The 26,298-nt window shown below is 44.8% G+C and overlaps 2 protein-coding genes across 5 annotated transcripts in view; one reads left to right on the top strand and one right to left on the bottom strand.

Annotated features, from left to right (window-relative positions):
* Rgl1 (ral guanine nucleotide dissociation stimulator like 1) overlaps window positions 1–3,330 on the top strand; it is a 255,966-nt gene extending 252,636 nt beyond the window's left edge. For all 3 annotated transcript variants that reach the window (XM_076547614.1, XM_076547615.1, XM_076547616.1), the window contains one exon: window positions 930–3,330. In XM_076547614.1, coding sequence (XP_076403729.1) covers window positions 930–1,117 — 188 coding nt within the window. In that variant the 3' untranslated portion in view covers window positions 1,118–3,330. The remainder of the gene's footprint in view (window positions 1–929) is intronic.
* A 4,769-nt stretch (window positions 3,331–8,099) lies between these two features.
* The window catches only part of Colgalt2 (collagen beta(1-O)galactosyltransferase 2), a 101,268-nt gene continuing 83,069 nt past the window's right edge, over window positions 8,100–26,298 (bottom strand). For both annotated transcript variants that reach the window (XM_015998554.3, XM_076547617.1), the window contains exons 8-12: window positions 24,143–24,249; window positions 16,872–17,004; window positions 15,675–15,802; window positions 12,264–12,470; window positions 8,100–10,305 (exon numbers count right to left, since the gene is read on the bottom strand). In XM_015998554.3, the coding sequence (XP_015854040.2) occupies window positions 10,029–10,305; window positions 12,264–12,470; window positions 15,675–15,802; window positions 16,872–17,004; window positions 24,143–24,249 (852 nt within the window). In that variant the 3' untranslated portion in view covers window positions 8,100–10,028. The remainder of the gene's footprint in view (window positions 10,306–12,263; window positions 12,471–15,674; window positions 15,803–16,871; window positions 17,005–24,142; window positions 24,250–26,298) is intronic.

Below are 26,298 nucleotides of genomic sequence, written 5' to 3'. Positions count from 1 at the left end.
TAGTATCGTTGTGACCCCCGAAATAGGTGAGTGTGAGTGAGAAGACACTTGGGGATGTTAGTCCTTGTGGCACACTTGAACATAGCGTACCAGTCTTGGAGAGCCTGATCACCTTGGCTAGCTGTGGGGTCCCCATGTGAGGAGTTCGCTGGAAACTCACTTCCTGCAAATCTGTAACCAGAATCCCCTGCAACTAACTTTCTTTCCTGACCTCACTGCCCTAAATCCCGAGATCCCCACATTTGCCCATTTTATTCTGTGCTTTTAAAAACAGAAGAAAACAGCTTTGCTTTGGCACATTTCCACGGGTGGCAGCCCTTGTTTTTGAATTGCAGGTGTTTAGTTGGGCATGACCAAAGGTGAATACAGCTTGAAAGTTAGTGGCATGCACTGTCTTCTCTCGGTGTTGTTCAGTATTGAAAAGCACACTCTGGGCGAAGCAGTGATTCCAAAAGAATAAAGAACGAGTTTGACTTGGAATTATGCCAAAAATATTTTAATTTAATCCAAGTAAAGATGTCTGAACAAATGCTGTAAGTCTTGTTCATGTCGCTGGACTCCTGTAGACTGTGGGAGCACATGTGTGTATTTGGATGGTAGGAAGCTAGCAGAAGTTGGGAAGCCTGGGTTCTGCGATCCTGGGATCATCTTGGTGCCCCCACCCCCATACGTTCTTCAAGCTTTTAACATTCTGTATTTGAACAGTGAGTTCACAGGGGGAACTCGGACACTTTATTTATGCTCAGTTTCAGATAGGGATTACGTTTTGGGGAACGGTCATGAGGAGGTGTCCACACTGCCTGGTCCAGGTTACATTCATGGAACCTGCCTCCATCCAGGCCTTGTGTCTCGGCAGGATTGACTTCTGCCAGTCAGTGATGGGCTGCCCTACGCACACTGACCAGCTACTGTTTCTTTGTCTCTTCTAGAGCTGGTGATCCCGGACTCTGCAAACGTCTTTTATGCCATGAACAGCCAAGTGAACTTCGACTTCATTTTACGCAAAAAGAACGCAGCGGAAGAGCAGGTGAAGCTGCGTAGTCGGACCAGCTTGACCTTGCCCAGGACTGCGAAGCGGGGCTGTTGGAGTAACAGACACAGCAAGATCACCCTCTGAGAGGACAGTCCACACCGACTCACCAAAGGCAGAGTGGGGCTGACAACAGCTATGGTGACCGCAACCACCGCTCAGTGCTGAGGATCATTGGTGAAGCCAGCAGATATTTATTGAGTTCCGATGTGTACAAAGCACTATGTAGGGAGAGTGGAAGTGAATTTGACATTAAAAGGATAAGTGATTCACTGATACTCTTGGAACTGAACGTGAAATACAAAATGATCCACATTTAAGAATATACACACACACATATGTAGTGTGTGTGTGTGTGTGTATGTGTGTGTGTGTGTGTGTGTGTGTATAGATGTCTATATAAAAGGAACTTTACAGGATGTTCTGGACTATGGGAAAACCAATTTGCACAATGGCCTGGGAAGTTGAGGTCACTTTTTACAGGGAAATAGAAGGGACTGAGACCCTAGTCTCATACCTTCCAAATTAATAGATCTACCAATAGTGAGTATTCTTCATGCCAGTATTATAAGCCCAAACTCTATTTTTGTAAAGGGAGAGGATTACTTTCTCAATCCTGTGCCACCAGACGAACAAACTGCAGAGGTTGGAGTGGCCACGGGCTGCATGAAAGGCCGCCATGGGAGGGTCTGGATGAGTCCGTGGTCCCTGCCTTCTGCCCGCATCTGCCGGAGCTTCAGAGGCCCGCGTGCCTTGCTGGTCCCCATCACAATGCCTCTGGAGTCAACACAAGCTTGTTTCGGTTTCTGGAAGCCCTGTTGTGCTTCTGTGTCCTCTCCTAAAGAACACGCCACAGTCACTACTGCACAAGTAGCCGTGGTCTCCCATACCTTGGCGGCCCGAGAAGGAAGTGCGGAAGAACGGCGGCCCCTGTGGACTCTTCTCTGTCTTGGAGTGCCGCGTCTTGCCCTTCTGATTGCCTTCCGCATGTACAAGTGTGCGTCCAAAGTCTTCCGCCACCTGGAGCCTGGTACCTATCTTATGTGCAATTTGTTCCTCAGGTGTAGACATTTCTACTGAGATCGACTACATTTGACCATTTCAAGCCTGTGAAGGATTTCTGAGCAGCGACCTCCCTGTGATGACCCCTCGGAAAATGCCTCCCCCCCCCCATAACTCATCTAGCTTCCTTCTTTACTTTTGTAGAATTCCTGTGCCCAGTCACAGGGAAGGAAGGACAGCCTACACTGTCTCCGCCTTTTCGCAAAGAGGTGCATCCTTCTAGTTGGGAACGATGGCCTTCTTCCTTTCTCATCCCACACCTGCTCCCCTGGTGTCGCTGTTAAGTGACATTTTTGTCTATAGTAACATATAGTATGTTTTCATGCTTTTGCTCCTGATCTTACGTATGTTGGGGTTTGGATGAAAAAGCCATATGGGGTGAGTTGACATGTGTAAGAAGCACTTTCAAATTGTTGTCCCCCTCTTTAAGAAAAAATTCCCCCCAAATACCAGTTTTTATTCCAAAAATAAAGAGAATGAACCTAGGATATGATGTCCAGATTGTAACAGGGAACTTTTTTTTCCCTAACAGTGTATTATAGCTCCCAAAGGTCTTGTGGGTTTATGTTATGTAAATAGCCATATGAATTCAACAAGAAACACCAGGAGAAGCTCAAGAGATTTGTGGCAATGGACCAAAGAGAGAGCCAAGAAGTCCTCCGATTCCCTTGGTGTTTCTGGGAGACCGGCCTGGGCTGTGGAGGCCAGCTAGGTGTCAACAGTCGGAAGGCGCTTTCCTTTTCGCTTGTGAGCCCTGTTTGGTTGGTGCTTCTGCGCATGGAGGGGAGACAGCAAGGGTCACAGCCGTCAGGAAGACTGGGGTAAACTGAGCCTCAGCTTGGCTTTCTCAGTGTCAAGGTAAAAAAGCAAAGGCGGAGCTGTTGGCCTGGTTTAGGGTGTGGCTCCCAAGACATACGTGCTATGCCCAATGTGCTCGCCCTGTGTAATTATACTGTATATGTAGAGCCTAGATTTATATTCTGCAATGTAAAAAATATATATATATTTACCTTTTTTAAAAAAGACAATGGGAATCCCAAGTGGATAAAACATGGTCTCGTTTATTTAATGCCACTTCAGTTGTTTTAACTTTGCTTCTGGGTGAACAGCTGGATGTTGTTTCCAGCTGCTCGCACGCTCGTCTCTCTGCATCTCCAGCATCTGTTTACCTTTTGGTTAAACTAATAAACTGGTTTGGGACTTGGTTGGCATGTGCTGCCAGACCCAAAGGGCTCGTATCTGGAGTGTTAATTAGGTGGGGTCCGGGCTCCGGGTTTGCCAGCATTCATTCTCAGGCCCTCTGTGAATCAGCCGGAGAGAACGGAGGAGCAGCAGAGGCCTGTGTCCACCGGCAAGGGCTGTCAGCTTCGAGGGAGGGGGGTGTGCTCAGGACACACCAGTCGATGGTGGTGCTCTGCTTATCCTAGGAGCCACGCAGTGGGGCTGCCTTTCCGAGGTGTGAACCTGGGATGAGGACTCAAGGTAGGTCTTGCTAGCTCACTGAGAGCCTTTCTCAAATGCAGGGCTGCCAGCATCTAGACACTTATGAAACCTTTGGTGATGCTCCCTCAGCCAGGAAACCCTCGCTGGAATGGGAACGTCTTCTCAGAAGGCATCCCATCTCAGTTGACTTCACACAACACAGTCTCGTTGTTTTCATATTGTTACCCAGAATGACTTTCCTACAGGTTCCTAAATTGGACCAAGTGGGTATTTTTAAAGGGAATTGATAGTGTGGCATGCCCTCTGGCACTTTGTGACGAATTTTTCAAAACCATTCTAGAACATGCACCCCACCCCCCATATGTAGAAACCAACCAGTCTTGGAGTTGTGCTTGAAATCATGTCTTTGGATTGCCTTCTCCGAGTCACGTTCAAGTTCACGCAGTGTAAGGCTGTAGGCGGCTGCCGTGCTGTGGGCTGCTCTGACCTCAGTGGGGTGGAGGAGTTTCCCGAGACTAATTGGCTTTCTCTACAGATGCCTACAACTCCAATATAAGAAGTTAATTACATTGCTGTTTTCCTTCAGAGATGTCTAAAATGAAATGCCACCGGAAGTATTTATTAGGCTACCTGGACTAGACTGAAGTCACAAAGAAATCTCAGTAACCTAAACCAGAGATTTTTCCTTTTCATTTGTTTGAGTGCAGCGGACGCCAGGCAAGCCTCAAGCAGTGACTAGGGGCTCAGCTGCCTCCTGCCTACAAGTCTACCTGCTTGATTTTTTGCCCTTCAAGTCACAGGGATTTCTAAAATGGTTTTAGTCATAACAGTTCTGACTGACATGGTGTCCATCATTCATGGTCCCATCACTACGTAGCTCTGTCTGGTGTCTCTGTTCAAGATACAAATACCTGAAGAACTTGTTGAGCATTGATGTCTCTTTCTAGAATGTTCTACACTCATCAGGGACAGTGTTGAGAATAAATGGTGAGGACTTATGAGGGGGTTGCATGGTCCAGAGGAGAAGCCGAAGACGAGATGCTAAAAGGAGGAGCGAATATCCAAGAGTGATATAAATTTGTCTGAAAGGCAGAAAAATCCAAGCCAGTTTCTCCTCCTCCTCCTCTTGTTTGTTTTTTGAGACAAGGTTTCTCTGTGTAGCTTTGGTGCCTTTCCTGGAACTCTGTAGCCCAGGCTGGCCTCGAACTCAGAGAGATCCACCTGCCTCTGCCTCCCACGTGCTGGGGTTAAAGGCGTGCGCACCATCACTGCCCAGCCAAGCCAGTTCTCTTTAGATCATTATTTGCCAATAACTGTTGAGCGTGGGCCCTCAGTATTTCTGCCCAGACCCTGTAGCCAGTGTGGAAGGACTTCATTTGAATCGGCAGTTTGAGGCATCTAATTCAAGCCACACCCCCATCTTCCCTCCCTTTCTTCTCCCTCCTCCCCCACCCCTTGTGTGTGTGTGTGGGGGGGGTGTTGGTGCAGGATCTCCCCTTCTGGGAGAGCCTCTGTGCTGCAGTGACTTCGATCCACGCCCTTTGTCACAGCGTCTCAGGAGACATCATCGTGCCCCGCCACCATGTGTTACCAGAACAGTGTGGCGTGACACAGGCCCAGCCTTGTACACAAGCATACAAATGAGTGCCCGAAAGATCCCCTTAGACAAGAGACGGTTGAAATTATTTCCGAATTGCTCCCATGCCTCCTCTCGAAAAATCAAGGTGTCACATTTGAAATAGAAGCAGCCTTCTACATGACTGCGTTTTTTCCCCCCACACACCCATGATCCTCATTTATATGACAGCAAACAGCCAAGCCTCCAGCAAAATCTTCTCTGAGAATGTACACTATGATATATAAATTTGGTAATTTGTTGAATAATTAGTATATCACATCATGAATCGGAGATCCAGACTCCCATATATCAATCAGAGAGAGCGAGAGAAAGCGGTCAGACATTGTGCTAACACTGCAGTGTGTGTGTGTGTGGGGGAGGGGATCTGGAAAGCCACAGCTAACAGGCTTTCCTACCCCTTGAGGTTCATTCCGTATTGAGCGACAGCACATTTACTACCAGCTCTTCGCTGGGGTGCACAGGCTCAGCCAGCCGAGGGACGTAAGCCCCAACCCTCTTGGATGGGGGAGCAGCCCAAATTCCAGGTGTGAGACGGGAAAATGTTCGAGGCGGGGCTTCTATGTGTGGCACGGCACCCTGGGAACATCTTAGCCTGCTTGGGGAAAGACTGACTCATGGAGCTGGAGCAGGCCTGGGGCTCCCACAGCTTGTTTCTTGGCTGTGACCCAAAGAGACTCACGTAGGCTCTGCACAGACTCCCTGGACAGCCTCCAGCTTCGCAGTGAGGGGCTTCTGACAGGCAACCGGAGCCCTAAGCCCGAGTATCCCTGTGAGGGCACCCGCCTTCCCGGATGCCCTCTGCTGAGAGAACCTCCCTCAATAGAAGCCTCGCTTTCTCCTGGGTCCTCTTCTGTGAGTCCAATCCCTGCATCTCTCCTGTAGGAAGGGGCTTTGGCTTCACAGGCCCTGTCCAGAGGCGTACACACGTCCGAATCCAGGCTATTGCTGTCCCACCATCTCATCACAGGCCTGACCCCATCAGTCCCTCCCACTGGGATAGGTTTCAAAGGATACGTGGTCACTTTAAGGACTAGGCTGGTAACACTTCTGTTAACCCCCCTCCTTCCGCTGGTTTCCACCTGTTCCCTTCCCTGCACAGCCTGAGCACCAACGTCGCTACCTCCAAGCACAGCCTAGCATCCATTCCTCTCCTCTTGTCCTGTACTTCTGTCCCAGAATCCCTCTGGGCATCAGGACTTTGCTCTTCTGGCTCCTACTTTTCTCTTCATTCATGTACGCCCCCGTTCCCTCACATTTGCTTGTTTTTGGTTTTTCCCTGCACAGTTAGGTTGGACAATCTTACAATCCCTATCAAGTTTTCATGGTGTCAGGCTGGCTTAGACTAGCAGTTGGAACCTTCAGACTCACACATCTCAACTCTGGCTGGCCTGTCTGTCCCACACTCTGGCTTTCCTTCCAGAGGGGATACTTTCTCACGGATTGTTTTCAAGGCTGCTCTGAGACAGAGGGGCAAAGCTGCACGTTCTTCCAGAAGCGAGCTTCTGGACACCTCTGGCTGGACTGGGAACTGTGGAGGTTCCCAGGGGCCTCGAAGCAGATGTTTTTCAGACCTTGGAAGTGCTCTGACATGGAATTTGACTGGCACACCCATTTCAAGGGAAATGATGCTGGAGAAACCAGGGAGGGGCCTAAAAAATGTAGTTTATTCAAGAGTAAAGGGAATCGATCCTCAGATGATGCTTCACTCTTTCCATCCTTCTCAGAGCCAGGGGAGGATGGCGTGGGTTGTGAGCAGTGCAGTCGGTGTGGTGGGAGCAGTCCACGCAAGACCATTTTAATTATGACCATGTACAGTGGGAGCAAGCACACACACACACACACACACACACACACACACACACACACACACACACGGAGGGGGAGGGAAGGGAGAAGAAGGCCATAAGGGTGGAAGAGAGAGTTTTCAGTGAATTCACAGAGCAGAAAGAAAGTTGGCCTCCTGCCCCCCAAATTTTAATGACATTCTGTTGGCCCTGGGATCCCACCCGGTGTCTAATACTTCCATCAGAATTCCTTCCTGAACACTAAAGCACGCTCATCTTTTCCCATCCTTGTCACAAGCGGAGGTGCCATTTTCTCCATCGTCTGTGGTAGCATGAGGAAAACCACCACCGTTAGGTCTCTTCTCCAAGCGGACACACAGAAAAGCCACTAGGCTTTCCTTCCTTGCCTCAGATGCCCTGTGCCGAAGGGGCTGTCATTCGAAGCTCACAGGGGACCCCAATGAGTCCTTCCTCCTTACAGCTTCCTCCCTCAGCCGTGTTTATATGGGCGTCTCTGGGGTGACAGGTTTTCTCTGAAGAAAATTTAATGGAGAACTTTTCCCCATTTGCCCCGTCAGCTGGTCTGATGGATTTAAGAATTTTCATTCTTAAAAGACATTGGATTTCTTTTAAGCCAAGGAGCCAAGGAGCAAGCATAATTTAGATGTAAGGTTCTTTGTTTTAATTTTAGGAAGAGCTCCAGAAGGCAGCTCATCACTTCCCCACCCTGAAATAGCACAGTACAACAGACCAGGGTGTGGGGATGCCTGCTCCTTCAGGGTCCCAAGGGATTCCAAGGGATGCCTCTTCTGCAGCCTGCAGGTGCCAGCCCACACAGCAGCACCGGCACTGCCTATCAGAAGATCCCAGCTTGGATCCTGAGAGAATCAGGATGGGGTGCAGCTTCTCGGGCACTAAGAACAGCTCCAGGGCCAGAGGCAAAGTCTGCACTGAAGTCTTGGTTGTCACCGCAAAGGTCCGGTGTCCAGGTTTAAGATGAGAAGGGAGGGGGACAAGTGTGAGGTCAAGGAACCTCTGGATTGCTGAAAAGATGACTTTTTAGAGTACCAGGTCTGCAGTTTATAATATTCACAGGAAAACATTACTGGGGATTCAAATCCGAGCAATCAGAAACACAGGCTGGACAAACAGAACCGGAACTTTATTCACAGTTAGAAAGGTCCTAATCTAAAATTCTAGCCTTGAAATCCAATGTCTTTTAAGAATGAAAATTCTTAAATCCGTCAGACCAGCTGACGGGGCAAATGGGGAAAAGTTCTCCGTTAAAACAACAACAAGAACACCACAAAAAGCAACCCAGTCTCCCTCCACTCCCCGCACACCTCCCATCCTCTAAAAAACACAGTTAAAGCCAGGCATACCTGCGCACATCAAATACAGACAACATACTAAACACCTAAGGTTTCTCCCGAAAGCTCTCCTATGCTCTTCCTGTTTTTCTAGATGAGGAGAGGCAAACTGGAGTTGGAGAAGCCTGGCTTCTCAGCTTCAGTGGAACAGCTGGCGGAGAAGACAAACAACCCGGCAGCCGAGGTGAAGCACCGGAAGAGGCGAACCATCGAAAGATGCTCTCAGACACCCAGCTATGAGTCCCGACGCCATGACACAGTCCGACATTGCCCCTGACGTAAAATTAGTCTATGAAGAAATGAGCTTCTGGGGCCATCTTTTGAGAAAGGGTGTTGTCTATTTAGGATGTTATTTTAGCTCCAAGAGTTGCAGATTGTTGACTTCTATCTGTTGTCCAGACCAAGGTCTCCCACGCTCACTGGAAAATAATTTAGTCCTAACTGGTTATAACGCCTCTTTCCCCAGAGGGCTTCCCTGCAAAAGCCCAGCTGAGAAATTCAGGCAGCTCAGATTTTTGGACCCACCTGTCTACAGTGATGTTCCCCAGTGTGGGATGAGAGCCTGGGACATCTGTTTCTCTGCTTCACTCTCCAGACAATGTTTTTTTTCCACATTTGTAAAATAAATAATTCAGACTATAATGAATTATTATAATCCAAGGCAAGAACAATTGTGACATCTGAAATGTGTTCTGCCTCTTAACAGTGACTCATTAAAGTCACACCTGCAGTTCATTCCCAGGCAAAGAGTGTCATAAAGGGTGGGAGGTGCTGGGGCAGCAGGTGAACCCCAGCACAGGCTGGAATCACCCTGTACCTCACCTTGTATATATTACAGTTTTCTTTATAAATAGTACATATTGAACTCAAGAAGCCACAGTAAAAATGCCGAAGGTTGAGATCTTTCCCCCATAAATATCTAAATATTATAGCCACATGGGAACTAGATATTTTAATGAAAGATCTAGCTGCCATGATGGTCAAGAGCCATGTCTCAGCCCAAGCCAGCTACTCACCCCATCGGATAATGAGGCCAAGAACAAAACATCCACTTTGTAATAGTCTCATGACAGAGTTCCTTTGGATAAAAGCTCAATTAATGGTCTGATTTCCCCACCCCCAGGCACTGGTTACATAGGCCAATTTTCAAGGTCACATAAAATAGACTAATAAATATAGTCTAGGTGGCTTGACATTTTCAAGGCCACATGTGTCACATGACATGGACCACTGGGGTCAGTAAACAGGCCCAGTGGCTTGTCTGCGTTGCCTGCCTCCTTACTGTTGTGACAGCTTGTGGGTGCCATCTCTTGGACAAGAATATGAGCCACATTGCCACATCAGTGTGGCGAGCAGCATTCTGTGGCTAGTGAGCAGAACTGGGCATTTGGACTGAAATTTAACTTAGCCGTTCCAGTGAAGGTATCCCAGCGAATTTGGTTTTCGATTTCTGCGTTCCTCACTATCCAAAGTATGTTGTTTTGATCAATCACATCAAATCACTTTGATTAGATGACCGCCATCTTTAAAAACAAAAAACAAAACAAAACAAAACAAACCACCAACCAGCCAGCCAACCAAACAACCAACAAACAAAAAAAAACCTGGAACAAACAGATGAGTAGCCCTTTAGAAGAACCAGCCAGTGATGAACCATGCGGACCATGATGAACCATGAGGACCGTGCTCCCGGGGAGCTTTCAGAGCTCATCCCTTGAAGGCACAGTGTCCAGAGAAGTCGGTGGTGGCAGTGCTTCAGTGTTCTTAGCGTTACTGTGGATGTGTCCTTGCTTCCGGGACTTCCAGGAATGTGTCCTGTCCCAGTCGGTGGCCACTGTCTCGTTGTCCCAGATGGTTGAAGTCTCTGTGTCGCTCAGATAGCCCGGCTGGCCTGTGTAGTGCGTGGGGTAGATAAGCAAGGGCTCTGCAGAGAAGGCTTTCAAGTCCCGGCCTTCATAATGCTCCTTGTACTCGGCTCTGTAACGAGATGTGCATGGCCACGTGAGGGGCGGAAGCCGCCCAGGTTCATTTCCTGCATTTTAAAGTTGTATCGTTTGCAGAGAGCCTTAGGCTGCAAACACAAGGGTTTCTTTAAAACTTTCAGAGGATCTGCACAAACGAATTGAAGCCAAAAAGGCAGGCCCGACCTGTTGCAGTTGGGCTGGACAGTGTGGTGAAGGAGCTTCAAGTCTTACTCTGAAAGGTGAAAGTTAAACTCTGCTGGGCTCCTAGTGATAAATAAACACGATTGATTGACAACCAGTGTCCTGCTCCTGAAGAAACAAACGACACCTGTGGTGGTATTGTGTTCCTCAAAATATTGAGTACCCTAATAAACTTATCTGGGGTCAGAGAACAGAAAAGCCACTAGATACTTAGGATAGGCAGTGGTAGCACACGCCTTTAATCCTAGCATTCCAGAGGCAGAAATCCATGTGTTCAAGGATACAGCCAAGCATGGTGACTCACACCTTTAATCCCAGAAAGCGAGCCTTTAATCCCAGGGAGTGATGGCAGAAAACAGAAAGATATATAAGGCGTGAGGACCAGGAACTAGAAGCTTTTAGCTGGTTAAGCTTCAGACTTTTAAGCAGCAGTTCAGCTGAGAGCCATTGGGATGAGGACACAGAAGCTTTCAGTCTGAGGAAACAAGACCAGCTAAGAAGTTGGCCAGGTGAGGTTAGCTGTGGCTTGTTCCGTCTCTCTGATCTTCCAGTGTTCACCCTAATACCTGGCTCAGGTTTGATTTTATTAATAAGAACTTTTAAGATTCATGCTACAGACACCTAAGACCCCAACAGCAGCAATGGGTAAGTGACATGGAGACAGCTTGGAGGAATGCTAGATGGGCACTGCATTCCAGTTCTTGCTTGCTGCCCTGGCTCTACGCAATTGGAAAGGAGAGGGACATCTTGGCCTTCCTCCAAGGGCTCCTGTGAAAGTTATATGAAGGATACCTATGCAGTATCTTTGCCTGTGAGTGAAATCAAATTAAGTAATTACTAATTTCCTTTCTGTTTCAGGAGACAATGGTTTGACTCTATGTTTCTGTCAGGATTCAGAGGTAAAGCATGTTGCATAAAAGATGTCATGTAGCTGGCTCCATCTTTACTGATGGCAGGAGACGAAATGAGCCAGCTGCATCCTGGGAGCCTCAGCGGCTAAAGTGAAGGTCAGAGTTGGAGGTCACTTAGCAATGGAGGGAAGGAGCCAAAGTGAGAACCTGGCCTTCTGTTCCACTCATGAGTTTAGGAAGTACTGGCTGAGCAGCTATGACACATACCCTAAGGACCCAGAGATTTGCAGCTGCTCCTACCTCCAAGGGTTCATAGCCTACTGTGAGAACTGACCGATAACCATCACTTACCAGACCTTTTGATAAGTGTCTTGGTCATAGGCCTTTGGGATTCTGAGCACTGTACTTCATTTTCCATCGATATCTGGCTCAGGGGCCACCTCCTCATTTCCCAAATTTCTTGCCATCCCCATGACTATGAGTACCACAATATACCATGATGATTTGTTCATGGGTCTATGTTATCTCTCACAGGAAGAGCACTGAGAGGATGTGTGCCTATCTAGCGGTACATACATGGAGTGAACAGAATGAACCCCAAATCTAGGGTGCTTGAGAAAATGACCTTTAGCTTCAGGAATGTGAAGTTATGGAGTCAGAAGTACAAACAGACAAGTAGATTCAGAGCAGGCCATTGTTCTGTGCACTGGGTGATGAAGAGGACATTGGGCAAGGCATTCACCTCCTCTGCCTCATCCTTCCTGTCTGTTCAAGGGACTACTCAACCTTCTTTGTTATGATAATAGAAGGATTCTTTAGAAAAGCCATAGAACTAGAAAAAATACCAAGTTCTACCCAGGAGGCTTAACTCCTGAACAGTGTGTGCCCAAGGGACAGGCGGCCATGGCAGGAGACTTACACAGGATGCTTGTTGTACATGATTGGCAGAAACTCATCCACTGGCAACATCTTCCCAAAGGGATCAGCGCCCACAAGCTTGTGTGCTCCCTCCAGAGAGATGGCGTAGCCCAGTGTCCAGTAGGAGTAGTCAGCTTCCACCAGATTTACAACGTTGGGCACCGCTTTCTCTGGCTCTTGGACTTGCATTCTTTTCCTGCCGATGTAACTGTAAGGAAAGGGGGTGAGGAGAAAAGCGTCAACCTGATTTCAGGGTATCGGCTATTACAAGACTAGAGCACACACTTAGTTTGAAAAGATATTTTAAAGTCTGGACTCTTGTGTCTTTTGCTAATGCACACTACCACAGAGAACATTCCATCGGTATCCACAATTGCTATTGGTCCCCATGACGTCAGTTCCCCAGCTCCATTTATCAGCACCCCTACTCGTCAGGCCTAGTGGTCTGTCTTTAAGCCAGAGAGGGAAGATGCAAAGAGATGAAAAAAATTGCTTGGGTGATTTCCCAGGCATGATATGGGATTTCCAGCTGTGTTTAGAGAGTTTGGAAAGGAACAAAAGAGGCCAGATGTGGGATTCTTGAGTTTGTTGTCCTTACATCCCCAGAGTTTCAGCCATGGATGCTTTCCGTACCACTTTCCAAGTGCTGGTGTGAACAGAACAGAAAAGGTTGTGGTAGACAGAGTCAGCAGTAGAGTGCAAAGAAACCTAGAGGAATCGCAAAGGGTTCCTTCTAGATAGTTGGAATGTCAGCTCTGAAAGTCTTTGCCCATTTACACTCTGCCCACACTCTGAAGGAGGCACCGAGACATGCAGAAGAACATGGTCCGTCTTCAGCTCTTCTGGGGACCTCAAGCATCCGTCCTCACAGTCACTGTCATTTCAGACTGAAGAGTCGGGGTTTCTTGAGCGTAGCAGGAAAGAAACATCTACTAGATACCTGAAATGTGGCTGCATGGGCAGAGGAACGGAGTTTATAATCTTACTAATTTAAATTCCAATTTAGGTGGTGCCCATCCTCAATACAGCCCCTACACTTAAGGCTCAGGGAACATCACAAAAGAAGGGGATGCAAGATTGTAAGAGCCAGGGGGACAGGACAGCTGCTGTGAGATTGCATCTCCCAGGAATGTCAGGGAAGCTGCACCCAGGAAGTCTCAACAACATGGCTGCCTAAACAAGACCTGCTAACATAGACGACATGCTAGCATAGATGAGTGATATCTCGTGGGCTTTCAACCCTAGATGAAGAACTATAGGAAACCAAGGAATACTGAGAGCTGGAGCAAGAGTCTCCCCGCCCTGGGGAAGAACCCCCAAATTGGGTATCCAATACTAAGTGATCAGCCTTGAAGTCATATACATACTCATCCTAGTCTAGAGACTAAACAAGTTCTATTTATATGTTTAGGAATATATATTTACATAAATATATAGAATATACATATATGTAATAAAAATTAATGAAAAGGAGGCAGAGGCCATGAATTTGAGAGAGAGAGAGAGAGAGAGAAAGAGCGCTACATGGGAGGGATTGGAGAGAGGAAAGGGAAAGAGGAAAATGATGAAATTATATTATAATTTCAGAAACTTAAAGAGAGTTTTAAAAGTAAGTTATGATTTTGATATTTTAGCCCTGTAAAATGCTTTTCTTCCTGAAAAGCAAATTTATTATTTGGTAAGACTACAGTTTAACAGTTGACATTTTATTTTCTGGGTTTAAACGTGTTCTGAGTGTAATTATATATAGGCTTTTAGAGATAGTATAAACACCATAAAGTATCTCATTAATGGTTAGAAATATTACCTACATGCTAAAATAGTGATATGTGGATATATTCAGTTAAATAAAATATATTAAATACTCACTTTACCTCATTTATTTTTTAACTTTCAGTGTGGTCAGAACATTTGAAATAACATATTTGGCTCACAGTGTAGCTACTGAAGAAAACTCCACAGATAAGTCCCATGACTGTTAAATCGTCCCAATTTATTATTTCTCTTTCCTGGAAACATCAAGGCTGCTAATCATGGATGGATGGTTAGCTTTTGGGTTTGGTGTGAGTAATTCTTCATTAAAGCAGTTAACAGTTCTTTAAAAGAGGGATCGGTGGCGGGTTTTAGACTACCCTCTAACTCTTTCCTCCTTAGCAGGGCAGCCGCCCTTCCTGGATCTGACGGCACTCCGTCCTGAGAATGCACCAACCATGCCGCACACGAGAAGGGATGTGTGCCGAACCTCTGCTTTAAGTGTCCCGGCCTGCGTTTTCTGTGATTTTCAAGTGTCAGTCAAAGGTGCTTTTCGTGTGTCACATGAGTGCAGCACAGCTTCCAGTCTGTGTGGGCATGAGGTTCGACCACAGGCCGTACAGCCACAGATGCAGAGGGGCCGAAGAGCAGTGACTTCTGGAGACCAGAAGCCTGACCCCAGCAAACTGTTCAGAATATGGATGGCGGGACTCAAGTTGGACAGGGAAGGCCTCTTGTGATTACACTGTACTGATTTTGAGGTCTATTTCCAAGAAACTCAGAAGTTAGTTGGGTCATGCTGGGTTTCCTTTTCCGTTCAGAACGGGCCATTTTTCTGTGAAAACAGGGTCCGAAATTATCTTCCCTGATGAGGACGGAAGGGCAGGGAAAGTGGGCTGTTCCAAACGAGCAGGCTCTGGGGCGACAATATTACCTTAGAAGCCAGCTGGGGACCTCGGGACGTTTCTGCCTCATTGGAGGGAACAGAAAGCATCGCTTATTTTACAAAGGAAGAGAAAGAGCAGGAGAGAAGGGAGAGACAGGGAAGAAGGAAGGGAGGAGAAAGAAAAGATGCTAGCTCGAGGCAAGAGACAAACACAGTCATATGAGCTCCAGGCCAGCACCCCTTCAGTGAGCCTGGCTTCCTGTCACAAGCCCAGTGGTCAGTGTTTTCCTTTATTAGACAACCCCATCCCTGTGGAGGAGCTTTCTTCCGAGCCTCCCACACCCACCCCATCAAGGACTGCCGAGTCCACCCTTGTCCTGGGAGCTGAGGTTCAAGTACACGGTAGCCCTTAAACGAATGCCCACTACTCCCTCTTCACACGCTGCGCACAGCCACTGCTTTGTAGGTGAAATTTCCATTGTTTTCCCAAGGGGTCCTCGGGGCTTCTCCATGGCTCTGTCCGGAGGCCCCTGATCAACTGGCCAACTTCAATCTCATTTAAAAAAAATCCCCTGTAGTTTCTCACCTTGGACAGTAGGTGGAGGTAAAAACAACCGCCCAATCTTTCCCTACTTCTTATTTCTGGAAACAACTGTGGTGTGAAAACCAGGCCAATGGGAGGAAGCTTGAGTCGGGGCTCCTACCAGCTAGGGAGGTGAGCTTTCTGTACCTTGGAAGAAACTGCCTTTGAGTGCTATCCGCCTTGTGACTCACATCAGTTCCCAGTCCAGCTGAGCCTTGTCGATGTCATCCATCAGCTTCATTAGCTTCCTCTTAAACTGATGCTCAAAACGCACATCATCCTCAATGACGAGCGTCTTCTCCAGTGCCCGGTCAATGACCTGTAAAGGCCATCAGTGGGGAAAGACTGTAGGAAAGCTTTGATACGCATGTTCATTTGTGAAAGCTCATAACTTGGATCCAAGAAAATATCTGTCGACAGCAGGACGTGTAGATGATCGTGGCATATGAGGATAGATAATCTACAACCAAATCAATGTTGCAGTGGTAACAATCTCGCAGGCTAGCATCTCTCATATGCAGTCCTGAGAGCTCATACGTATTGTGTGGGTCCACTCACAAACAGGAAAGTACAAAGACAGGCCATACCATGCCGTCAGATGTCAGGACGGTGACGGCCCATGGAGAATAGTGACCAGAATGCTGTGTAGAGGGGGGACACCTCTGGCATACTTGTCACCTGTTTCTTGATCCCAGTATATATTAATATGGGTGCCTGTTATGGGTGCGATCTCACTGACAGTAGCCTATGATCTCTGTGCTTCTATATATTTCCGTAACATTTTGTTTAAAGCTTAAGGAGTGAAGAGACAAGCAAGGAACTGGGTCATTAAAGGAGAGAAGGTACTAAGGGATCTGTCTTGAGTTTTTCTTTTCCTTTTTGTCATTCTCCTCTCTTGTGAGAATTGAGCCTCGTTCACGTACCCTGCACACCAATGCCGCCCCCATTAGTATCTGGATATGTATGATACAGGGCCAAGCTATGGCCCTGACTCTTCTTACCTGAAGACAGTTAATGATTTCTACTCGTGTAAAAAGAATCCATCCTTTCCTAAGCCTGCCTCACATGCCTCCTGTGAGAGTCTTGCATGAATTCATTTGATAAACGATAACATGACAGACAGACATAAATCATTCCTGTTTATAGTGAAGATGAAGTAAGAAAAATGAAGTTCATATGGCATGAATACCCACACCCACTGCCATCCCAAACAGCCTGAGGCCACCATCCTAGTGTGCTTGTTGCTGGCCTTGGGCTGATGGGAGGAACTTTCAAGCATGCTTCCGAGACAACCAGAGGCTCCCTCTTGCATCTGGTTCTAATTCACCTGGAAAGTTCCATTCTCCCTCTTCCTCATTACCACACTGTTCCTCTAAAGAATTAATTACCTCTTTCCAGACGGAGAAGTGACTGAGGAAGCAGCCAATTTCACCCCGCGTTAAAGGTCTAGAGGAGTAGGGATCACGGTACCCTGGTAGCATTTCAATGTTCCAGGCCTTCAGTTGGCTTGTGTTGAGCGCCCTGCTTGACAAAGAACATGCATGAAGACATCTAAGTCAAGGTGTCCCCACTCCAGGGGAGAAAAAGAGAGGGGGCGGGGAGAGAGAGTCTACATGTTTCTTCAGAGCCTTTCTATACATGGAGAAAGACTTCTCAGTTTCCTATAATTCTCTTGATGTCTTCTGGGTTGGTATACCACAGTAGCATTGTGAGCATGATGAAGGTAAAATGGCCTCTTCTACATGTGTACATCCATCACCATGCCCAACATGTTTTTCTTTTTTTTTCATAGATTTTTCTAAATACTTTGAAAAAGTACTCTCCTAATGAAGGAATAGCAGTTTATAGGGCACATTACATCCTGGAAAGGCAGAGGATTGCTGTGGGAGGATCCTTCTATATGCTGAGAATATGAGTTTCTCTCATTGGTTGACAATAAAGTTGTTTTGGCCTATAGCCAGGCAGAATAAAGGGAGGCAAGAAAGCCAACTGGAGATACAGGGAGAAGAAGGGTGGAGTCAGGGCAGACTCCAGCCAGTCACTGAGGAAGCAAGATATATATAAAATGAAGTAACAAGCCATGAGCCACATGGCTAAGCATAGATAAGAATTATGGGTTAATTTAAATGTAAATGTAAGAGCTAGCTCGTAGTAAACCTGAGCCATTGGCCAAACATTTATAATTAATATAAGCTTCTGTGTGTTTATTTGGGACTGGGCGATCAGGAAAGAAAGGCTCTGACTCTGGTTACATATGGAGCTCCAATGTGCCACCTGTATATCCACAGAAGGCCTGAGAAAGCTTTAAAAAAGGGGAGTTCTAAAACACATAAACAGAAACATCTTTCTAGTTGTGCTTTTCATGTGGCCATAGTACACAGATGTTACAGTGTGCAGGCTTAAGCTACAGCATGACAATTCCTGCCACAGCATGCAGAGGTGTCTCCAAACCACACAGTACATTGTGTGGTGGATTTAGCTTTTGCTCATGCTGACCAAAAAAAAAAAAAAAAAGGTTAAAAGATACATAGTAAAAAGGAGGTCCAGACAGAAATACCTCTAAACAGGTTCCAGTGTGTTTTACAATGTGTGTAGGCTTAAGAAAGAAATAAAAAGGGTATGGACAGTTATAGAAAGGAATAAATAGTTTAAAAATAAAATAATAAAGTCTTTAAAGAGACAAGTAAAATAATAAAAAAGAACAAGTCACATAGAAATGGGAAATACACAGGGAGTCTGGACCCTGTGTAGTGTTGTGCTGATTTTGAATGTTGTGAATGCTGACAAGCAAAGAACAGTTACTGAGAGACATGGGATTGAAAGAGGGACTGATGAAATACACCAGCCTAGATATGTTAAGAATGCCTTAACTTTAAAACAGAAGCCAAAAAATACATTTGTAAAATGGAGCTTAAAAGATGCATTACTTTGGAGAGGCAGCTTTTGTTTCCACAGGAAACAAGTGGCTGCAGATTTGTTCCAGGTTAAGATGGACCAGGTTTGATCAAAGGGACCTTCTGAACCTTGACAGGTGATATCTATCAACAAAGGTTGTAGCTGGTCTTCCCAGGACTTGGCCATTGTTTCAAATTTTCTCAGAGTCACCATAAGATTACCAGTGCCCCAATTAACAGGAAGTAGTCCAGAGAACTACACCCAAATTCCCAAAATATTGTTTATGAATGTTTGTTTTCATTTAAGGGGGGTTGGTTATGAATTGTTAATGGTCATAGTCAATCTCTTTCTAAAGAAGAAAGGGAGATATGATATAGAAATGGTGGGGGAAGGGTAGATTATTATAATGAAAAAAGGGTAGATTATTGAATCTACTTTAATCCAAAAAAAAAAACAACTGTTAACCTCAAAATATTTTACATTGGTATGGATTTTAGTTTATTGATACAAATTTAAAGTCAATTTTGTTATACTGTATGTATATTTGTATTCTTGTTTAAGGTATTATGTTCATGCAGCTTATTTAAAAATGTAATGTATAATTGAAAAATACAGATTAATAGTCATCTGTAATAGTCAAACTTATAGTCATGTTAGTTAGGTTTTCTAGATATACAAAGATATATTTTTGTATATATATTTCAGATAGGTAATCTTCCAAAAATTCAAAGACCTACAGAATACGGCATTTAAAATGTTTTAAGAACTTAGACTTTTCTTGACAGTGAGACACATCTGCTCCTGGCAGCACCAAACTTCAAAGAGAATGATGGCCATTGAAGAAACTCCTTATGGAGTTTGCTTTCAATGTGGTAAGGCTAGCCATTTGGGCAAGAAACTGCTCTTGCCTGGACTGCTTGACAGTATGTTGTATAAACTGGACATGCAGGACCTTTAAACTTTGCCAAAACAAGGTAGAATGGTCATTCAGGATTCCTGCTTCACATAAGAAACTGCCAGACATTCTGCAGGACACAGAGGAAAGTGACTGATAAACTTTGCCAATATAGGTTGGACACTCCTTCAAATTTCCTGCTTTACTAAAAACGTCTGCCAGATACTCTAGGACTATAGGCTGCAGATGGATACCCCAACATTACAAAAGAACTTTGGATAACTGTCTAGGCAGCCAGACATCTTTGTCATTTCTAGAGTTTTGGAAGTTGCTTGCAATGCACTTCCTGTTTACTCAGGTAATATTATATCCTTCTGGGGTCTTTGATGGAGCTGAAGACTAAATAGTTATAGTTTTCCTTAGCTATGGTAAAAGGTAAATTAGATATGAAACTTTAGACTCAAAAAGATAGGATAGACGATAGAGCATTTTTTTTAATTTTGCCAAATACAAATAGACTAGATATTGTAACTGTAATTCTTGCTTGATAACTGTTTTGTTATATATAATTTTCCTATGTTAAAGTTAAAACCTTTCTTTTTGATTAGACAGAAAGGGGGAAATGCTGTGGGAGGATCCTTCTGTAAGCTGTGAATATGTGTTTCTCTCATTGGTTGACAATAAAGTTGTTTTGGCCTATAGCCAGGCAGTATAAGACTGGGCAGGAAAGCCAAATGGAGATACAGGGAGAAGTAGGATGGAGCTGAGGAAGCAAGACATATATAAAATCAAGTAACAAGCCATGAGCCACATGGCTAAACATAGATAAGAATTATGGGTTAAGTTAAATGTAAAAGCTGGCTAGTAATAAGCCTGAGCCATTGGCCAAACATTTACAGTTAATATAAGCTTCTGTGTGTTTATTTGGGACTGGGCAATCCAGACAGAAAGGCTCCACCTCTGGTTGCAAAGGACAGGCATTAATGAGAAGAGAAACCATGCACATATGGCATTCCTTTGCACCTAAAACTAAAACAAGGTAAAAATAAAATAAAACAACACACATAAATTTCCCAAATGGTAGAGTAAAGGTCTCTCTGTAAGAGCTATGAGGTGCTGGTGACAATGGCCCCAAACTCTGGAAAATAACTAAGGTCCCACAGTAACCCACAGAGTATGTGTTGAGGAAAACAGCAGTGGACTCTCTGTAAGCACAGTTGGTTTTGTAGGCTTTGCCTTAACTGAACTCCTTTCTCCCCAGCCCTACAGCATGCTTGAAAACCAGCCACCTCACAAAACCATGAGCAGTTGTGAAAACTGAAAGTGACAGGGTAGGCTGGGACTCCCCAAGGACCTGTCCCCAGGACACCATCTCGATTCAAGCCAGTCTCCAGAAACACCATTCTCAGAGCTTGTCTTTGTTTGACTGGACTCTGGGTTCATTCTCTGTGAACAGTCCTCTCTGCAGGTATTTGTTCAAAACAGCTTTAATGTTAGAGTTACCTGGGCAGCATTACCAGTTAGGGCTAAGGAGAGGCTACCCAAAACAGTTAAAAGGAAAACTGAAGACAAAAATATTTATAATATGGGTTTTTGAAAGTCTCCGTTATATTTCTGAGAATCTGGGAGGCAACACTGTATTCAAAGCTGTAAATTTTCCCAGAAAAAGAGTCCCAAAGACCCCAGTCTTTACCTCCTGCTTTAAGCTTTTAGAAGCCAGGGAAAAAAGTAGGTGAAGGCAAATGGATTCAACATTGTCATCAACAACAAGGGGTTTTAAATAATCTAATTATCTGCTGTCCACAGGAGACAGGATTTAAATTCAAAACACAAATAGGTTGAAAGTAAAAGAACGTAAAATGATACATGATGTGAACAATAGCCGTAAGAGAGATGAAGGGCTGTATTAATATCAGAAAAATAAACCTGTAGAGAAAATATATTCTAAAGACAATGAAATATGAAATATGATAAATCATTTAGGAAGATATAACACTTACATATAAATAAAACTTGAATAACACTATAAGCCAATAGACCTACAGACATCTGTAGAACACTCCATTCAATGATAGCAAAATATGCATGTGTTCAAGTGTCCCTGATGCATTCTCTTAGAAAGTCATGTGTTAGACCATAAAGACCACAAAGACCATAAATCAAACCTAAGTATGTTAAAATGACGCAGTGGAATGATGAATAACAAAGGAAATTGAGAAATTCACAAACCCATGAAGTTAACAAAGTTCTAAATAATCTATGGCTAAAAAAAGAAATCATGAGGGAAATTAGAAAATATTTTGGAATGAGTGAAAATGCAGTATATTGCAAGTTATGAATTGTACTTAATACAGTACTTAGATATACAATTATAGCTGTAACTAATTAAAAAAGGAATATATGTGATCTAACCAACCACTTTTGAAAACTAGAAAAATAAAAGCAAATTAAATTCACATTACATAGGAAATAGAGAACACTAAGGACTACAGTGGAATAAATAAATTATAGAATGGAAAACATCACAGAGCGCGTGCACACACACACACGTCTTTTTATTTGAAAAGATCAACAAAACTGACAATCTTTTACCTAGACCCACAAATAAACAAAGCCAGTAGATCCATTTACTACTATGATTATTAAATTCAAGAATGAAAGAGCAGGTATACTATTGACCTTATAGAAGTAAAAAAGATTATACTATAAATGTTTGTTTGCCAAAATAAAAAACCCCTAAATTAAATGGGCAAATTTATACAAAAGTAAAACTACTGAAATTGCTTGAAAAACAAGAAATTCTGAATAGGTATAAAACATGGAAAGAAGTTGAGTTAATAATTTGAAATCTTTCACAAAGAAAAGCCTAAAGCCAGATGTTTAAAGAAGAATTAATGCAAATTCTTAACAACCTTTTCAAAACAAATAGAGCAGGAGAAAACCAATCCCAGATGATTCTATGAAGCCAGTATGATCTGAAGCAAAGCTAGAAAACTACAGGCCCATAGTCCTATTAATATAGATACAGAATCTTCTGGAAATACTAGTATGTAGAGTCCAGCAAACAGAAGTGAGGGATTGTATAGGATGACTAGGTGAACATTTTTTCCAGAATTACAAGTGTGGTTTTAGCATGTGAAGATGAGGCAAATCAAGGTATCATGTTGATAGACAAGAAGCTATGTGATATCTCAATGGGAGAGGCATCTGACAAACCTTCATGTTAAGAACAGTGATTAAAGGTATACACCATCAACTCTGTAAAACTGCACCTCTAATATAGTACCTAACAGAGAAACCCTAAATGCTTTCTCTCTGAAATCAGGATATGATCTTAAGACATACGACAAAAGTATCAGCCCTCATCATTTCTCTTGAGTGTTATACTCAGGGCACTATCCAGGGCCATAAGGCAAGAAAAGGAAAGAAGCGGTATCCAGATTGGAAAAGAAAAAACAACACTTTCTCCAATTGTAAATGACAAGGTCTTGCCTACAGAAAGCCAAGGCAATGGGTATACATCCATGTGCGCTCGCGCGCGCGCGCACACACACACACACACACACACACACACACACACATACACACACGCAATTAGAACTGATAAATATGGTCGCCGAGTACGTGATCAGTATACAACACCAATAGTGTTTGTATACATTTGGTAATAAATATTCAAAAATTAAATTAAGGAAATAATTTTATTACCATGTCACCAACAAATGATAATAATAAATTTATCAATGTAAACGAAAGACTTGCAAACTGAAGGCAACAGAACCTCATTCCAAGAACTGACATAGATCTAGAAAGTGAAGTGACTTGTGATGATTCTTGGCACTCCTTCAACTGATCTGTAGACTTAGTGCAGCTCCTATCAAAATCCGAGCTGGTGTGTGTGTGTGTGTGTGTGTGTGTGTGTGTGTGTGTGTGTGTGTAAAGCAACTAAAACTCACAGAACACCACACACCTATGAAAGGTAAAAGAGCCTTGCTAAATAATAATAAAGGTACAGGACTCACACTTCCTAAAACACAAAGCTACAGTCATGAGGTCAATGTGGGACTATCATAAGGACAGATCTGTAGATTAATTCAGTGAAATTAAGAGGTCAGAAGTAGTCTCTTACATTTACGATCAACTGACTTTTGACGAAGAATTCCGAGGGTGAAGTATAGTTTTTGAATAGCGGTACAGAGAAAGTCAAATGACCATATGCAAACCAGAAGGGAATCCCTGCCTCGAATCATGTTTAACACTTAGCTCAGCACGGATCAGAGGCATAAACGTAGGAGATACACCTGACAGACACCTACCTGTAAACCCCAGCCCTCTGGAGGCTGGGCCAGGAGAATAACAAGTTAAAGGCTAACCTGGGTTACATTCAGTCCTAGGTATGTGTGATTTTCCTGTCACAGTCCTAGGAAAAATGGCCACTGTAGTCAGACGGGGAGGAATCTAGATGCCTCACACAACACAGAGACCTTTGTCTGCTCGCTTCGTTTGTTTGCTTGTTTTATTCAGATCTGAACACGATTCCAAATACATTCCCTCTACTACATGAGAGAAAAACAGAAACCACCACAGCTCTGAGAATGGCCAGAGACAGGGTTCTAGTGGTCTAGAATCACATCTAGTGGTGTGAGGCCCAGTGGTCGCTGGCTGGGGAGTGGGTCCTAGGCCCACTCTACAGGCTAAAGTGAGCATCCATCGCTGTTACTACGGGCATCCCTCTCAAGCATCTGTTACCCGTGGCCAGGGGCTGTGGCCAGGAGCCTTAGCGGTCCCTCCCTTCAGGACGCCTTCTCAGTCAGAGAAGGCACCACCCTGCTCCAACCACACCCGCCAGGGGACAGACGGAAGACTCACTTCCCATCCACGGCCTCCACGATCTTGACCTCAATCTCCTGCTCGTAGAGCGTGCGCAGCATCCGGTCCCGCCTGTCCTTCCTGCGCTTGAGGTTAATCATGAAAATCTAGAGCGGGGAGTATAAGGGGAAAGAGACGCACGTGACTGGAGTGTCTTCGAGGTGGATCGGAAAGCTCAGCAAAGCACATGTCAGGACCGGAGGGGTTCGCGGGATAAGGAATGGGAAGAAAGCTGGGGTACAGTGTTGTAGCTCCTTATTAGGCCTGTGGGGGGTAAATGCTATTTATTTATCCAAATGGAGCCGATGTCTAAATGCAGCCATCTGCAGTGGCCCATCCCGCTGTTTCCCTGATATTCACTGATAAATGTATTTTTCGCTACTCTTGAGAAAATAAAGTTAAAAATAAAAATACCACCCAAAAGGCCAAAGGTGAATTAAACTTCATGTATACAGCGCTGATGGGAAGGAAGTGGTTTGCTAAATGGCTAAATCAAACCAAGCGACTGAATGCATCGGCAGACTTATGTTTTTAATACCGTGACTTGCCGTTTGTCTGTCTTAGGACTGTTGTTCCTCTGTCTCAAGTTTCCTCATCCAGGAACTGGGACCACTGTGGCTCTACCCCATGAGTACTGTGTTTGGTATCCTCACAATCCACATCCTGCAAGGTAAGCTTTACACCTTTCAAAAACGAAGAGAAATCCGAGTCTTCCCCAAACTTCCAGGACGCATGTCAAGATCTCAGTCTCACAAGCCTTGGGGGTGACCCCTGACAGAGGAGAGCGTAGTGCAACACACGGCTTGGGTGTGAGTCTTTGTGGGGTGCCCTACAGAGAATACCTGCTGGCTTGTGAATAAGGAAGGATGTGCATGTCGTGTTCCTGAGAGAGGGCCGAGTGCCCCTGGACCCCGCACCTCGGCCTGCGGATGCCTGATGGACAGCAGTACTAGTCTATAGACATCACGGGGCCACTAAGGCCTCAGGAGCGCTGTTGCGGGTAAGTTAGCCTTCCACATGTATGTATTTATTTAGTACAGTGTAAATGTGTGGCTGTGGGTGTCGTGGCACATGTGTGGAGGTCAGAGGTCCACCTACAGGAGTTAGTTCTCTCTTTCCGTGGGGGTCCCAAGGATCAAACTCACATCGTCTGGCTTGGCAGCCAGCCCTTTCATCCACAGAATTATCTTGCCAGTCTGTAAGTTGACATTTGAATAAGGGCCTCTTGGCTACAAGCGGTAGTGAACTGATTTTGAATATTAAACTATTCAAAACTGGGAGATGTTCACTGCCAGCGGGAATTTATGTCGCAGTGAAGGAGAAACCTATAGGAACAGGGCAGAGGACACTCATTTTCCCTCCTGATTAATCAGGGAACATGGCAGAAGACACTGACTTCCTTCTGACTAACCCTCTGGGTGGCTCTGGGGAAGTCATTGAATGCCTCTGGGTCGTTAGCTCTACTATCTAGAAAAGGAGGAGTTTGAACAAACCCACCCCTCAAGCCCTGCACATATCTGTTTTATAATAACATTGTTATTATATTCATTTTATAGTCAGATTGGGGCTCAGATTATACTGTATTGAGTTTTGGCTCAGTGATCATCCTGAATATAATTTTAAATACATGTTTTAGGAGGATCAGAATTCAATTTTCCCTTGCAAAATAGCCTCATCTCTTCTAACACATAGATTCAAGGGAGCAACAGAATCCTTTTGCAACATCTCTCTGTTTGATGGGCTCAGCCGGCGTGTGCAGCAGGATTTGACTTCCCTCTTGGTTTACTTAACTGGATAATTATTAACAAGACAAAAATGCCATGTTTCTGTGTGCCTTATATTTGGGACTTCCTAGCTTAATGCACTATGTTCTTTCCCGCTTCATTCTCTCCCTCTTTAGAATCCTGTCCAGGGCTGTGCTCCATTCCCCGGTTTTACAGACATGGGAAGGAAATGGCACATCCCCTGCGCAACCGCCGAGTCACCTGGGGTCACCCGAGGAGACAAAGCAAAACAAAACAAAACAAACAGACACGAATCCAAAAAAAAGTCCCCTGCAAACCAGAGGCCTCCAGTCGCGGAAGCTTTTAGTAAATAATAGTCCCGTCCTGGGCCCTGCCAGGGTAAGGGCAATAAAGCCAGTGGCCACGAAGGAA

This window comes from Peromyscus maniculatus, chromosome 11 (assembly GCF_049852395.1).
Source record: "Peromyscus maniculatus bairdii isolate BWxNUB_F1_BW_parent chromosome 11, HU_Pman_BW_mat_3.1, whole genome shotgun sequence".
Classification (NCBI taxonomy): Eukaryota; Metazoa; Chordata; class Mammalia; order Rodentia; family Cricetidae; genus Peromyscus; species Peromyscus maniculatus.
The sequence above is the reverse complement of the archived record's forward strand: the minus strand, read 5'-3'. Positions and strand labels throughout refer to the sequence as shown.